This window comes from Plectropomus leopardus, chromosome 21 (assembly GCF_026936395.1).
Source record: "Plectropomus leopardus strain MGB_pleo_1.0 chromosome 21, ASM2693639v1, whole genome shotgun sequence".
In the NCBI taxonomy this organism is placed as follows: Eukaryota; Metazoa; Chordata; class Actinopteri; order Perciformes; family Serranidae; genus Plectropomus; species Plectropomus leopardus.
This window is the reverse complement of record NC_142196.1, coordinates 24,337,438-24,354,336: the sequence shown is the minus strand read 5'-3', so window position 1 is coordinate 24,354,336 and position 16,899 is coordinate 24,337,438. Positions and strand designations below refer to the sequence as shown.

Below are 16,899 nucleotides of genomic sequence, written 5' to 3'. Positions count from 1 at the left end.
CCTACGCATGAGGTGTCTTTGATAATTTAGCTTGACTGGCCAGCTGTGTTGTTACTCCCATTTTCATTACACTGCTTCCACCTACACTTCTCTCCTCCCACTCTTCCCCTGAAGGGTTTCAATGATATTACAGTCTTTCTTTGGCCTTAGTCGTGCAAAAACAATGTCTTTGCAGTGATTTCCCTGACTGACTAACACTTTTTTCTTCCTTCATCGCCGCGTCCCTCGCTCACATATTTCCTCATCACTCAAAGCTGTAGTTCAATTGAGGTCACTGTTTTGATCATTGTGGTGACAGTGCTGAACCTCAACACATCTGTTATGATGGGCGCCTTCACTGCTGTTACAAATCAGATGTTGAGGAAAATATGATCTGTACTTACATGCTAAGGGTGCTTTGATTTATGTAAAGAGAAATACACATTCATAGACTTTAAGTAATTTGCTAATCTGTCTTTTTTCCTTTCAGTTGGTAAAAACTGTTAGGCTATAACACATGTAATGTTTATGACAGCCATAACCAGACATGTGAATGTAAACGCATTAAAAATTTACCATAGACAACATGAAAATGTCATAATTTACCATACAGCAAAACTTCTAGACTAGAAATTTAATTTCAATAGAGACCGCCAAATTAATTGATGACTTGATTATAATGCATTTATCAGTATTGATCCAATTCTTATGATACTTGAGTAACACTTACTACTGGGTATGAAACACCTTTCTATTGGGTGATCACTGTTTTGAAGTAAACTATTCTCAGTTTCAGTTGCTTTTATAGTTATTACCGTGGATGTATAAAGAGAACTGGAGACAGGGTGGGAGGCAGGGCCATTTCATTCCTATGAAAGTTGGCTCTTCAACGCCAAAAGGTTCGACTTCCCTTGTATAAAATGATCTAGATCTCCAGCATCATACGGCCCAAAGACTTTGCCGACCAAGCTGACTTCTTTAGATTTAGTGTTTAACTGGAATGTAAATAAAATGATTTCATCAGGAGGCTTTCTTATACTTTTTAAATGTTAGTGGATGAAATGGATCAAATCCCAATAGTGAAAGAAGTCATTTTGCCACCCAAAAAATGTATCTAATGATTTACAGACATCTCTTCCACAATGCAAGTCTATGGGAAAAAGTAATTTTGGACTCAAGGTAATTGGCCTGATCAGAGCCGACAAAGCTCAGAAATACGGAAATGCGCTACTTTATATAAATACTGAAGGTCCTGGTTCAAAACAGTTAAGCTGATGACTTAAAATCATTGCTTTGATATGAATGAAACTAGAAAAATGTGACTCCTGAATATGATGTGAAGACACTTGAGGTTGTTACCATGTGTTTTTACCTCGCAGATCTGAAGATCTCAAACTGAGCACAGACTACACCTTGCATCATTCGAATGGCATCATTCGTCAGACCCGGATGTTGTAGTTATATGGTTTGGTCACTATGTCAAAGTCCAGCTCACTTCCTGGGGGGCTGGTTATTAATATGTTGAACTGTGGGACTAATGGATCACCCATTTTGTGGAAACAGAAATTTTACATGGCTTTTTTACATAATATCAATGTGACATAATTAAATTTGAAAGGTTTAAAATTGCACCACTAGGTCAATTACAAAACGGCAGCTCTCGAACAGCAATACGTGCTCATCACAACACTTTTCCTGCAAGTATCCACATCCAGGACACCTCAACACATCCCATGTTATAGTCTATCACCTCAAATCCATAAATTAAACTTCACCTTCTCTCAATTACGAAATGTAAAATGTATGAGCCTGTGTCGGCATTTACGCTCAATGATCCTATCTGATATTGAATTATTCTTCTTATATTACTCTATTGTTCTCCCTCAGTTGCACTTCTGCTGCCCCTACAGGGAAATGTACGTGCTTTGGTTTCATGATCATTAGAAGATTTTTACATATTTGTATAGTGTGGAATATAGCACTAAAAACTGACACAAAAGAGTGATGACTCAATACATGTAGAGCCTCCTCCCCATTTACACATCAAGTATAGTCCTAGATTCAGAAATCTATTTATAAGCTTCTACTTTAAATGTGAGTCACACCTTTTAACAATTCAAAAGCTTATTTTTTTTCAAAAAAAAGAAAAAAAAGAAAGAAAGCTTTGTGATGATTCTTTAATTGCTGTCTGAATCGTTAGTTGGCAGCTCCATAACCTTATTAAAACAACTATGACTTCCTTGGGGTCTCTGAATGACATGTCTGTCCACAATGCACAACACTGCAGTTGTTAAAGAAGGGGAAAAATAATACCTCTGCCCACATATCTATGAGGAAATTAAAGTGTATGCAAAACAAGAACTTGATCCAGATGACTCATTTCTCCCCTCCATTCCAAGAGTCAATGCTTACTTATTTGTTTGTCATGTTTATGGCAGCCTTGACGACTAATAACTTTCTGTGGGAGTCTCTTGTGGGTGGTAATCTGCACCAGCAGATCGGCTAGCCATATGTTCTTTGATTATTGAAGGTGATGTGTGAGAACGCTGTCAGCCCACTGCGTTGCGTTATCTGAAGTAGACACGCGGGTCAAGGCTCGCAACCGAAGCCCGACACATGCTAATGAACTTATCTCATAAAATATGCATCGAGCCCTCCCAGGGCCGTACAGTGACAGAGGCGTGATTTTGCAGGAATTATGGGAACAGTCATTTTCCATTATGTCAATGCTAAATGAGGAGTGACCTGCGAGAGAGGCATGTCTGACCCGTGTCAAGATAGTTCCTGCCAATTTTGCACGGAGAACTTTGCAGATCAGTTTTGACTTTTAAGATACTGTGGTGACAGAGAGAATAAATGGATCTGGGTGCACGGCATAACCTTGTTGAAGCAATCTCCCTCAGAAGCCGATGTTCCAAGTCTGTATAATTAATCAAAGACAATGATGTCAATGAGGGCCCCGGTTATGAAATTAGAGACACGCTGTCTTCCATTACTGTACAGCTTATAAGTGCATTAGGAGGGAAGAAAGGAACAATAAACCAGGTGTGGAAACCATTAGCTCCATTCTTCACTCCAACCATTTGTGGTTCCCTTCTCTTGTTTTCAGCGCAATTAAGTGTCTCGTAACAAGGCCAGAGCTGAATGCCTGAGTGTTGATATGGTAGTCGGGCTTGCAAACAAGGTGTGAACAACAACAGAGCAATCTCTGTTTGCTCAATAATGAATGAGGCTTAACAAATTAGGTTTGTTCTGTAATATTTCTTTTTCTTCCATGCATTAGGCTGCATAATGGATGATTGTTAATTAAGAAATCACATTTTAGTCTTCTTGATGATGAAGATGTGCTGCCCGTCAAAACATAATTCCTCTGACATCAATAAATACAAGTAAATAACTTTGAGGTTACAAGATGTAGTCATTGACCTAGATTGTCTTTTTTGATCCTGTTTCATCTTATTTTTCTAGTTTGTGGTTTGACATGACATATAATGTAGTACCTGCCTTTCATTTTAATTTCAACAATGAATACAGCATATGAGGTTACTAGTGTAAAGTACAAATCAACCACAAATGTTCTGTTTTTATATTGATAGATAAACTTGATGTATAGATATTGTTTTAAATTGGAAATTTACTGCAAAAACAAGAGATTGATTTGTTCAGAACTGTAAGATCATATTCTTTTTTCAGCTGTGATGAGCCACTCTATAGGTTGGTCGGAAATTAAATTGGAAATTTACTACAAAAACAAGACATTGAGCTGTTCAGAATTGTTTGAATATATTCTTTCTTCATCTGTGACCAGCCGCTCTATAGCCCACTCTGTAAGTTAGCTGGTCTATCAGTCAGTCGCTCTGTGGGTTGATTGGTTGGTCAGTCGGTCCCTCTGTGGGTTAGTCTGTGGGTCAAATTGGTTCCTCCGCAAAAATTTTCCGACCCTTTGGCAGACAAATCGTTTGCCATAGGAGGAAGCAGCTACTGCAAATTCACACTTGCTTCTGCCTACACTTGCTTTACTCATGCATACAAAATCAGACTTAATGGTATGACAGGACAATGCTGTGACATGAAACATCCATCTCATAGCTCATTGGTACTTCCGCTGAACTATGTGAAGACATAAACAAAGACTACTGGTAGAAAACTAATCAAATATTCAATTGCTTGTCTGTGAGCTGGATTATATATAAGTAATCTTCCATATGAGTTGCCGCTCTCATAGAACACGTGTCAGTCAAGTGACATAATGCGGCAGGCAGAACAATCTCCTGTGGCCGTTGGCTGTCAAATCTGTTGTGCTCCTCACTGGAGTGATGCCTGGGAGAAAGCAAAGTATGTTTAAGAAACCATTGTGAGCATGCTGCTTTGCACTGACATCTCATACAGTACACATGTCATTGTATCATTGTTTGATGTATGATCTACCAATTCATGGTTGCATGTAACTGATGAAGCAACTGCATTTTTGTGTAAACCCTTCTTTTTTTTTTTATATGGTTTACCTCAAATTTTCTGTGACTTTCAGACAGATTGGATTAAAAATACTATTACGAGGTGTGCGAAGCAATGACATTAAAGCTCCTCAGCACCCTCTCATTAAGATGTCATTAAATAATACATGACTTTCAACCTCCATGGGCAATCAAGGAACTGAAGTACCACTGACAGGTCTGTGGCACAGTGTGTGGTGGCCCATAATTGACAGCAAAAATAAAGTCACAGTTTTCACTACAGAGACAAGTAATGTAGCTAATTAGAGCATACATCAAAGATCTGTTGAGTGTAGTGGTACTCTATCAACAGGCAAATAATTATTACACTTATTTATTTTCATGTTCGCAAATGCCAGTACAGGCTGGGCTATGACCTAGAAAATATATTGCAGCATTTTTAGACTACATCGTTAGACATGATATAAATCTTAATGGTTTGAAATCTGCTCAAACTACTGTAGTCTACTAAAATATGAAAGTACAAAAAAATTGCTGTTACAAGTAATTCAAATAAAGTTATAATACAGTTAAATTAAGTTCTGCTCTAATAAAGTTTTAAAAATACTTTTAAAATAATGTTTAAGTGCTGTTCTAATAAAGTCAAATAAAATACTGTTAAAATAAAGTAAAATAAAGTACTGTTACAATAAAGTTAAATAAAGTGCTGATAAAATAAAGTTAAATAACGTACTACTATTATAAAGCTAAATTAAATGCTGTTAAGATGTTAAATAAAGTACTGCTATGATAAAGTTAAATAAGGTACTGATACAATGAAGTTAAATAAAGTATAATACAGTAATATAAAGTATTTTAATAACAGTGTCAAAATAACTATTATTATGTAATCATACATGTAAGTGGTAAAGAAGTACTGTTATAATAAAGTTAATTAGTGTTATAATAAGTAATTAAGTCCTCTTAAGATAAAGGTAAACAATGTACTGTTCTTGTTAAGTTAAATAAAGTACTGTTATAATAAAGGTAACTAATACTCTCTTATAATAAAGTTTAATTCATGTCAAAATAAAGATAAATAAAATAATAATAGAGTTAAGTAAAATCTTATTTTAATCAAACAAATCAAAGCTTAGTCATTTTTTTACATCCTACATGGAAAGAGCTGCAACAAATCAGGTATAATTAATTAATTAATTGCGCACCCCAAGCTTCTAGCATCACTTGTCAGTTAAAAACAAAGGCAAAGACTATTAGCCAGAAAAAGCCACTAAGTCACTGGTATTTATGAACAACAAGCATTAACATCCACATACATCCTTTATGAAGACCACGTGTGCTGACAGTACTGGACTGTCTAATCAGAATAATAACACTGCATCATTGATACAGTACAAGTAATGGGGATTCAGCAAAGGCAAACTTTTTAACAATGTGTTTGTTTACTTTCCTTCAGGTGATGAGCTCCATAAATCTCTGAGTGGGATCCTGACAGACCCGAGAAAACTGCTTCGTGGGCACTGGCACAGCCCCCCCCACCTCACCCATTTCCCATCACCACCTTCACTAGTTGTTTCAGTGTGGCTCAGCTCTCGTCACTGGACTTTAACTTGGGGACCTGAACCTCACAGATCGCCAATGCTAACAAGGAACTGCCTGCTGCTGTTCCTTTGGATTCTCGTCGACGAAGGCTCAGTCTCTTCTTTACGTCCACCCTTACCGCCGCTGGGACGGAGCAGGACGGGGAGGGAGCGCGCCAGGAGTTTGGTGGGCCCGATGAAGAATGGGGCGAATGGATTTCAACGGGTCAAAAGGGGCTGGGTGTGGAACCAGTTCTTTGTACTGGAGGAGTACATGGGGTCAGACCCGCAGTACGTTGGCAAGGTAAAAAGCCTTATTTTTCCAGCTTTTTATGGTGTGGGAGAAGTCATAAATCACATAGTAAGGAGCTTGGGAGAAATTGAATTGGTAGTAAATGGAGGGAGTGATAGAACGTGAGGGAGACAACATAGGAGAAAAGGAAGAGAAAAGCATACTTATATAAAACTACTGTGGTTTCAGCTGGGCAATATCAAATAAATAAAATAACACAATATGTACATGTATATAATCTACAATATTTACGGTACCGCTGTCAACTGAAATGAAATAATGGACAAATGTATTCACCAACTCTGATGGCAACTGCCGCAGGTTACCTACTTTCATTTTACACCTGGAACTAAGCCTCGCCAATTTAATCTACTAATGCTCTTGTTGTTAAACTGTCCCTGTTTGTTAGTGTTTTTAGATCTAGATGGTTTTAGGCATGGGAGGAAAATCTATACATGCTAATAGAGCTGTGCGGAGATTTCTGTGTTACACTAGCCAGACACACGTGGCTATGAAGTGGTGGGAGAATCAATAGCATGGTAGAAATAAATCTAAATTACAACCCTTGTAAAGCTGTCAGAACATCATGGTTATGAGCCAGGGGAGATGCTGACAGCAATAAAAAGACAGCAGTGAGAGCCGATAGCCTGAACTGAATCCAGACTGAGATATATACTGTACACACTTCTTTTTGTCCCCTCTCAAACCTTGGCCATCTCTGTTTTTAGTGTGGGATTTTGTATTCTCTGCTGTGGCTTAAGACCTTCGTAAGTAAACTCTGTGGGGGTTTAAGGCTAAAGTTGTAATTTGGCACTCCTAGCTTACATAGGATAATAGTAAGACTGACTTATCTGCCCCAGTGCCGCTGCAATCAGCCCTGACAAGCCATGCTGTTTGTGGAAGTCTCTGAGGCTAAAAAGGAGGGAGGGTGGAGGGAGGCTGCTGTCTGCTGCACCCTTAAGTCACTTAATCCTGGGCTGCTGCACTGCTTCAAAATAATTGACTGATTCTTTGCCATATGAAAAGCATTTGGAGATGAGATCCTCGGACCTTTGTCGTGACAATCTTGAGGGAAAGGCTTTTGCTTCAAAATGACTGTAGCTATAACAAGATAAGTGTTAAATAGATAATGCCTGGAGACCAGGAGTGCAGGGTGCTAGTAACACGTCTTCCAAGGAGTTATCGAGTGCTATCGCAAAGGCCTGTAAGGGCAACAGTTTTGTTTTCAAGGCACATAAATGAACTCTAATGGACCATGAGTCTTCGTGCAATGAATACTTGTACTACAATACATCAATGCCTAATTGTGGTAATGTATTCACTCTAGAGTGTAAACATGATTTCCATTCAGTGACCTGCAGGGTGCTGAGGCTATAGAAGCTGAGCGACTGCCACTTAACCCTCAATGGTAGAAGTGCCTTTCTGAACCAATGAAGAAGAAATTATAAACATCTTTACAAGCATAATTTCGTCACTTGTCACTGGTTCCCTCTATACCTTCCTTTCTTTGAGCAGTAACGGACATAATGTCAGCTCTTTCCTATCATGTAGTCTAGTTATGGATGCGATTTCCTCAGTAGTTATGGTTGGTTTGCATGTTTACTTGAAATCAAATTTATAAAAACAACATAAAACAAAACCTTATTCTTTGGTTCTCATTTATCAGCTAATTAGCACATGGTCGCTGCTGTGCCTTATCCTTAAAGCATCATTAAAGGAACACTTCAACTTCAAAATGACTATTTCAGTTATTCTCTGCAAGTTACCTTGAATTTGTGAAGAAAATTGGCTTTTCTTGCATGCCTCTCGAGTGAACAGAGAATCCAAAAACGGTGAACATTCTTCATAATTTGAAGTAAAGGGGGACTGCATTGAACTAAAGCAAAACTAGATCAAAACATGCCTTTAAAAACTCCTGCAGTGTAATCCAAGTCAAATCCAAGAAACCCCCAAAAAGCATGCATTTTTACGATAACAAGGTTAATCTCTTTTTGGATTCTTTGTTCACTGTAGAGGCATACCAGAAATTCAACATAACATACTGTCTGTAATATATACAAATCATTTTGTGCGTGATGTATTTTTTACAAGTTTGTAAGTTTGGTAGTTTCTGGTGCAATATTAAACACTAATAATTGTGTATGGAATTTATTCCCAATTTAACACAGTGCCCTCCAAAGAGAGGCAACAGAAGCAGATGCAGCATCCTAATTACTATGTATGTAGAGCCTATCTTCTGATCAGAGTAAAGAAGTGTGTGTGTGTGTGTGTGTGTGTGTGTGTGTGTGTGTGTGTGTGTGTGTGTCTGAATGAGTAAAAAGATATGGGTGTGAGCATGTAACTTCATGCTTTTTCAGGTGACATGGTGAGCCACTTCCCCTCAAAAATCTCTGTGTGCAGTGCTACCTTTGTGTGAATTTTGCTTCCTCCCCTCTAATCCGACTAACATATATTGAGAAAATGAGATAAACCTTTTATGTTTGGTATAAAGCACTCTGCCTACATTTTTTTTTCAATGCATAACCACATCCCCGGCCAAGAGTGGATTGTTAGCCATTTGGCTGCTTGGATTCTCTTGAAGGTGGCTTAAAACATGAACAAATCTGTTATCTCAGCCTCCAGAGAACCTGAGATTTGGAAATGTACACTTAAAGTTAAACTGAATTTTGCTTCCACTTGTTTTGATGTATTTGTGTTAATATATTACTTATCCTGAGGGCTGCCCCCTCAGTGCTGATGATTCAAATCATCAATCAGTAAACGCCTTGCTGTTTTTGGCTGCATCATTGTACGCAGAGCAACAGAGGATAAAGGCACTGCAGCTTTTACACAAACCAAGTTTTAAAATCTGGTACAGCTCTGCATCCCCTATATGATATTGAAAAATGATATTCCTAAGATTATGTGGGGGGGGGGGGTTCTGATAAGCACACACTGGCACACAATAAAATAACTATGGACTGTTTTATTTTCATGAAGCTGTAGTATGTTATATAATAAAAGTGCAAGATCATACAAGCAGAGTAAATGTTGTAACAGCTAAACTGAAAAATGGCAAACTCTATAAAGAGGTCTTTTGTTATTTGTGCCTTCAAGGCCTTGTTAGCTCTACCATCTCTGGATCAATACCAATTGTTTCATTAGGTTTCTAGGTGGGTTTCAATTTTTGTCTTAAAGTGCAAATTAACAAAAGAAAGCAATATTATTCATAAATGTCATTCATGAATGAAATTATGTGCCTTTTTTTGGTACAAAAAACTGATCATGTCAGCAAGAATACAATCTATTTTAAGAGTGTGGTATTAAATGCATCACTGGCAATTTTAATTGCAGCAGACAGATAACTACTAATTAGCGCTGGCCATTGAAAACATAATTCATATTACTAACAAGATGCGGTAATTTAGTCAGTTCTGACAGCGCACAGAATGTAAGATAACCACTGAAGGAGGAAGTGAGGAGGGTTACAACTGCTGAAGATGGAGTGGAGCGTCAGAGTACCAGTGTTACGGATCAACTATTTTGCCTATTTACTGGTGAACTTTGCCTGACTGCGCCGGTGGTTGCTTGTTGTGACGGCAGATGTTCGGCAACAACACGATAACATTCAGCTGTCCTTGAGAATGCCTAATTGTTTTCTTTTACGTTGAAATGTCAAAACATACTCATGTGAGTCTTAGGCTGTACTGAACCTAAATCAACCACAGGAAGTATTCAGGCTCATTTATAAGATCCATCACTGTACCACGAAAATAATTATCCAAGGCTACTTGGTACTAATCCATTTCACCATTACGCCGCTGTGCATAATAAAGTCTTGCATAAACAATACAGTCAGATCAGCATCAGAGCACTCTCTTTGTGCTTACAACACATTTTGGGCATCTCAGCTTCATCCCACCTCTAATTGCCCATGGTGGACAAAATTTTAAAAGCATGTGAAACTTAACCACACATCTTTCAATATCACCACACTCTCTCAAACGGTTGACTATGGGAAGCTTAATAGAGGTAGTATTTCCTTTGCATCTGGTGAATAAAAATAAAGAGAAGAAGATATAATTGGAGCTGCAACAATTAGTTAGAAGATTAGCTGACTGACTGAAAATGTATTCCCAACTTTTTAGAAAATAAGTCCAAAGTTTGACTGGTAATGAAAGTAATTGGTGGTTGCAGCCCTACAGAAAACATATTTAACTATCTTGTAGTTGTTTTTTTTCAAAATGTGACTGAGAATACTGAGCGGCAGATTCTGCAGGTGGCAATGCATTAAAAAACCAACATGACTTAACTATCTTGTTGTTGTCTTGACTGTCCTGCCTTTGCTTTGACAGACAAAGCAAAGGCAGGACAGTCAAGACAGACAGTCAAGCAAAAAGGCCTGAACAAAATCTGTATAAGGTCAACAAGAATAAAGCAAATGTCTAGAAGTTTTTAGAAAATATAAAAATAAATGCAGTAAAAGAGATAAAAATAATTAAAAAGGGAGTCTAACAGTCTAAGTATTAATCGAATGTGGGTGCTCGACTGGCCTGCCTACACTCCAGACCTGTCTATCATTTAAAATGTATGAAAAAGGGCACAACACATCAACTGAAACCCCTGACTGTTGAGCAAAAGAAGCCATACATCCAGCAATAAAGGGAAATAATTTTCCTTAGAAAACTTCAATAATGGTTGTTCTTAGTTCTAAAATACTTAATGAGTCTTGATAAAAGGTTTAAATTTTAAGCTTCATACTGAAAAAAAAAAAAACATAAAAAAACACTCGAGATGGTATTTGTGTGAGATATTATCTTCACAATTCATTGTTTGACTGCCTTTAAAATTTAAGTTTAAACATATTTTGAACACAACGTTAAGTCATCAAATTAGAGGTTACTCAAAACAATGATAAGACATAGAAGCTCCCTGGGCTAAGTCAGGGAGATGGGGCCTTGTTTACAATTTGATGTATGTCTGCTTATCTCTCATTTTATATGTTATTAATTTATTATTTCAAACATACACAACATACATCTCAAAGCACTAAGAAAATTTCCATTTTCCATATGCAAACCTTGCTATGTTGCAATCATATGAGATGCAGTTAAATATTAATCTTGTGCAGGGAAGGACATACCAAAAAACATTATCCATCTTTACACGCTGCGGTCTATTTCAGATTAATGAGTGCAAGCAAAGCAACATTTCTTTTCTTCTGCGACACCAGTAGAAAAATATGCCATGTCTGCATTTCCATTTGTTTTGCTGGTTGGGTATGACTACAAAATAAAGGGAATGAATTCCGTTTCAAGCTTTCATACCATTTAATGCATGTGACCTAATTTGAGAACAAAAACTGTGAAAAACAACACGTGGCAGTAATATATACATATTGATTTCACACACACACACACACACACACACACACAATGCTATATCTTAATATATATATGCCATATATGCCAGAATGTATATATTATTGTCTTTGGTCAGACGGGTTGAGGTGGAAGACACTAAACATGAAGGGAATGTTAGAAAACCTGAAGTTACAGCTGGGAGCTGCAACTTACACTACTTACTTAATTATCCTCTTTGCTCCCCGAGGTGCAAACAGGGTCATGACAAGATTCAGCATGGTGTTTAGCACTACTATTAGTGCCTACTGCACGCATTAATAAGGAAGCAACTGCTCTGGGTCTTGCTCAAGGGCAATTGAACTGAAGTTATTTAGAAAGGTGGCTACTTGATTTTTCACATATAGTCCAGAGGTACTAAGACAGTTCTGCGGAAAATGCAACCAGTGACTTAGAATCAAATTTACTTATGTAATAGTAGAATGGCGGTATTAATACCACATTGGACATGTAAATAATTGAAAAGCAGTCTGACAAGGGTTGTTTTTTTATTTTATAGCATTTGTTCAAGTTTACGGCGAGACTGTTCCAGTGCCATCAACAATGCACAGAGAATATAACAATTACATTTTTATGTTTGTCTTCCTTTACTGTTAAAAAAAAAGATCTGAATAATTACTCTGTCACTTGGGACACAAAGGACCCACGAGAACATATTGATTAGAAATCACTTGAGCCCTAACGTTTCGCATTTAATGCAAGCCTCCATGTTGTGAAAGTTCTTAAAATCGTCTGTTGACAACAACCACATTATTGCAGATTAGCAATTAAAGCCCAGAGGGCTTAAGGGGGTAAATGTAACAATCCTGTGCGCACACAATGAGATAATGCCAAGGCCTTTCCTATGCTGAGCGGTGATTATCTGCAAGAAAAATCTGCCATTAATGGTGTGGCTGTATATCAAGCCGAGCTGCTTCCTTTCACTCTCTATTAAACTCGCCGCTGAGTTCAGCAGCTATTTTTCAGCATTTCTTTTCTAGCATCATGGCACTCACCATTTGAACATAATGGTCATGAATTGCTGTGTGACATATTTTCTCTAGAATTATAGTAATGTGGCAATTCAGAATCCACTTAAAGGAACTGCGCTTGTCATTTCGGAGCATGATAAAAATAATGACCACTTACCAGCACTGGAGGTGTAATCAAAAGCAGCCAATCTCTCAGGCTTGCCATCACTAACATTGCTGAGATTGACTGACCAGATGCTACAAGGTTGTATAGACAGGGTGTGTGTAACTGTAATAAAACATTTTTGTTTTTGTAGAGTCATAGCCTTTGCCATCTCACTAATGAGGGTTTAGACCCATCACTCCATCTAAAAAAAATATCTTTGCACATCAGAAAGACTACTCTGTGTTACCTCCCACAGAAAGCAACACCAGACACAACCATGTTTTCTTTTAGTACAAATCATGGGAACATGATAGCAAGGCAATGTGCCAAAACCCTTTCAAGGGGAACTAAAAGAAATAATACACTTGGCAAGAAAATGCAGTCAGGGAATCAGTTCAATTAAAGACTAGAATTACTGCTTTGCAGTTGTATGCCTCCTAACACCAGTCAAGGTGCAGTTACAGTTTACATCCATGTCTGTGAAAACATAGATGCTTTAAACACAACTTCCCCCGGGCATCTCAACAAAATCTATACAATCAGCGCAGTTTCAAGGTGGTAACTCAAGATTTGTGTCACAAATTCATTATCTGACCAAATGTCTCCCCTTCTGTTCCTGAAATATGATTTTAAGTGATGGCACAAGAAAAAATTTTACAGAATATTATGATGTCAAAGTGAAGCTGACCTTTTACTTTTTGAATATAAAATGCCCTCACTTAATCACTATGTCCTATTAGACATTTGTGAGGTTATATTAATCATCTGAATTCTAGACTTATGACAAAAAACATATTTTGTGATGTCACAGTGACCTTGACCTTTGATTGCCAAATTTACAGGTCATTTCTTGAGTCATTCTTGTACCAAATTTTAGGAAATTCTATCTAGGCCTATTTGAAATATTGTGTTCATGAGAATGAGACAGATGCAAGGTCACACTGACTTTCACCTTTGACAAACAAATTCTAATTAGTTAATTGTTAAGTCGAAGGGGACGGATATGACAAATTTCAAGAAATACCATCAAGGCTGTCTTTAGATACTGGGCTTGGTGGAATGAGACACTGACCTTTAACTTTGACCACCAAAATTTCATCAGCTCATCAATGAGCCTCAGTGAAAATCTATGCTAAATTGGAAAGATTCCCGCAGGGTGTTATGAGTGAGTTATTGCAGACACAAGAATGAGAAAGCCAGGGTCAAAGTGACCTTGCCCTTTGACCTATGACCACCAAAATCTAATTAGTTCACAGTTGAGTCCAAGTGCATGTTCATGCCAACTTTGAAGAAATTACTTTGAGGTGTTCTTAAGGTATTGCAATCACCAGAATAGGGCTGGCAAAAGGACGGACAACCCAAAAACGTAGTGGCTGTCTCCAGCAGAGAGGCATAAAATACTCACCAATGCTGCAGCCATTAAATTCAGCAAGCAAAAATCATATCCATAACAGCACATGCACTGAAGGTTAAAGACTAATCCAATTGATTTAGATAAAGTCACACTAAGGACCTATACAAGTAAAAGGTAAAAAGTCCCAGTACCCTCTACTGCAATACAGAGCATGTGATGACATGCAGTGGCATGCTCCACTGCCCCATTTCACACACTTGCAGACAAAAGGTCGCTCATTTAAATACAAGTCAATAAACCACTTTTGCTAGAAAGGGCAGCCCAGTTTCTCCTACAACTTGTTTATTCCCTTGCTTCCCGCCTGACATGGAATGACCATCCTTCTTTTTATTGATGGCTCTTCCTCTCAGTCCCACCCCACACCTGGCTGAGATTTATTACTGATGTGGAGACCGCAATTTAATCTTTCAATAAGGACCTATAAGAAGGACATAAAAACCTTTTCAACAAGACTTATGCACCAGGCCCAACAAAGAGAGATTCCATCATCTGACCATATGAAATTTACCAGCCTTACTCGTGATAGTCTGTTCCGCGTTGTTAAATATGGTCCAGTTTAAATGCTTTGGAATTTAGCTGTAAAATGCATGAAAACCTGAGGCGGACGATATAAAAGCTGCAAACCTGTTTACACACTATGTTGATGACAGCCACTGGTGTAAAATACCTCAGTGGGACTGACTGCAAAGGCAGCAGGTAATTAACATCAACTCCAAAATCACCGGCTTCATAACTTGATTGCTTTTGCATTGTTGAGTGCAGAGGTCTATGCAGTGACCTACAGCTAAGCAAGGCGACTCCATGCAGAGTCTGAGCAAAATGGAAAACAATAATATTGACATTCATAAAGCGTGTCTAATAAGTAAGTGACTGTCTGACACAACAATGCTGCAATCACTGACTCGGGGACAAAGCACACAAGTACACATGTCAGCAATTACATGACCCTTGACCCTATTGATAATACAGCAATTTATAAAGTATTATACTAAGCAACATGTTTGAGTGGTGGTGAAGAAACTGCAATAAATGTGTGGAATATGTGAAATGTGCTATACTATGAAATGCTCATGCATTCTATCTATGCTATCTCTAAATTCATCAAGACAGTTACTTACGTATTTCACTGTCAAATGCAAAGTAATTTAAAAGGACTGCTCTCCTGAAGGTTATGCATGAGGTCTGCGGGCAATTCAGCGGCTCGTTAGAACATATTAAGAGGTTGAGGGCATTTACAATTGTAATGTAAGTTGATGATGAATGTTGCGGGGAAATTCAAAAAGAACATCTGAAATAAAAGCTAATGATGCCATTCATCTGTCCTGCCAAAGTAATATATTTCATGTATTTTGTCCTCATGGGTAATGGACTTTCCTCCTGAATTGCCAGGATCATATTTCCAAACGGTGGGCTAATGCCCCAATCAGTATCACTTACAACCGTGGTCAACATTTTTCCATTTGTTCCTTGACACTGATGGGCAATACTGTCGTGAATCTGGGTAGAAAATTGCATTTTGTATGTTGTATCAATATCACTGTGTTGTTTAATCAAGTGTGATATGAGAAAAGGGAATCAAGCCTTAACCCCAAGCTCTCAGATCAATAATAGTCATGTACATTAATGTGATATGTCAAAAATCATTCTGCACCATGTTATTTGCTTTGCAAGAAGAACCTCATGTGAAAACAGATATTTTTGTAAAATTTTAGTTCATATGATAAAGCTGCGTCTTATGGCATCCTATTAGTTCCTCAGATTGTTGACCTAGGTGACAGTTATATCAACAACCATGTTCGCGGGTTTTGATGAATGCCTGTCTACAGCTGCAGCTGAGATGTGCGGAAGGAGCACTGAATTTGAATTGTGCTAATACAGCTTCAGAGGTGAAAACAACTCAACAGCTTCTATCTGCTGTCACACACCCAAGGCTATATCTGTCAATCTATCCCATTTGGTCCTCTCACTCTCTCTCACATACACAACATCCCTACACATTTTCACGGTTGCATATCCACCAGGATAGCCTCCTGTGTGTATGTGTGCTACGTTTTTTCCCCTCCATCCCCATTACCTGACTGAGGCATGACACAACCCAGATAGCGAGCTCCAAGCTGTCAGCAGCAAAGAAATGACTCGCGAGCCAATATCGATCAGCTATAATAAGCTTGCAGCATTTGACACAGTGTTTTCTTTCTATCAGCAGCTCACCAGTACACCGACTGCCCACCAAAAACTTACCACGCAACCAGCAGTCGTCATGTGCTGTGACACAACACTAGCCTGACAATGCTCGAACTTGGAGCCACCTACAACATAAAGTTCCACTATGCCATTATACTGCCACTCTGTCAGCACACTACTGGGTTGGTAGGACAGTGGTTGAATACAATGCGGATTGAAGGATAGTTTCAGACCTAATAATGAGTTGCAGCATAAAAATAAATTCAAGACAGCAGTGGGGCTGGGGATACATGCAAAGCCCCAGTGGATACAGAATGATTTACAGTGATTAACAGCATGTAGTGTGAAATCTGATGAGAGATATGTCTATGTCGAATTGATGCAAATCTAGGGGGCAAAATCACTAAACCAAGAAATACACAATATAAAAATATCCCTCTTTCTTAAAAAAGAACACAGGATAATTACTTTACAGAGTAAA

The 16,899-nt window shown here is 38.1% G+C and overlaps 1 protein-coding gene across 1 annotated transcript in view; it reads left to right on the top strand.

Moving 5' to 3' along the window:
• Positions 1 to 16,899, top strand: part of LOC121960545 (cadherin-12-like) — a 119,051-nt gene that overhangs the window by 39,739 nt on the left and 62,413 nt on the right. The window contains exon 2 of the mRNA XM_042510309.2: positions 5,890 to 6,317. Within this exon, the coding sequence (XP_042366243.2) occupies positions 6,072 to 6,317 (246 nt within the window). The 5' untranslated portion in view covers positions 5,890 to 6,071. The remainder of the gene's footprint in view (positions 1 to 5,889; positions 6,318 to 16,899) is intronic.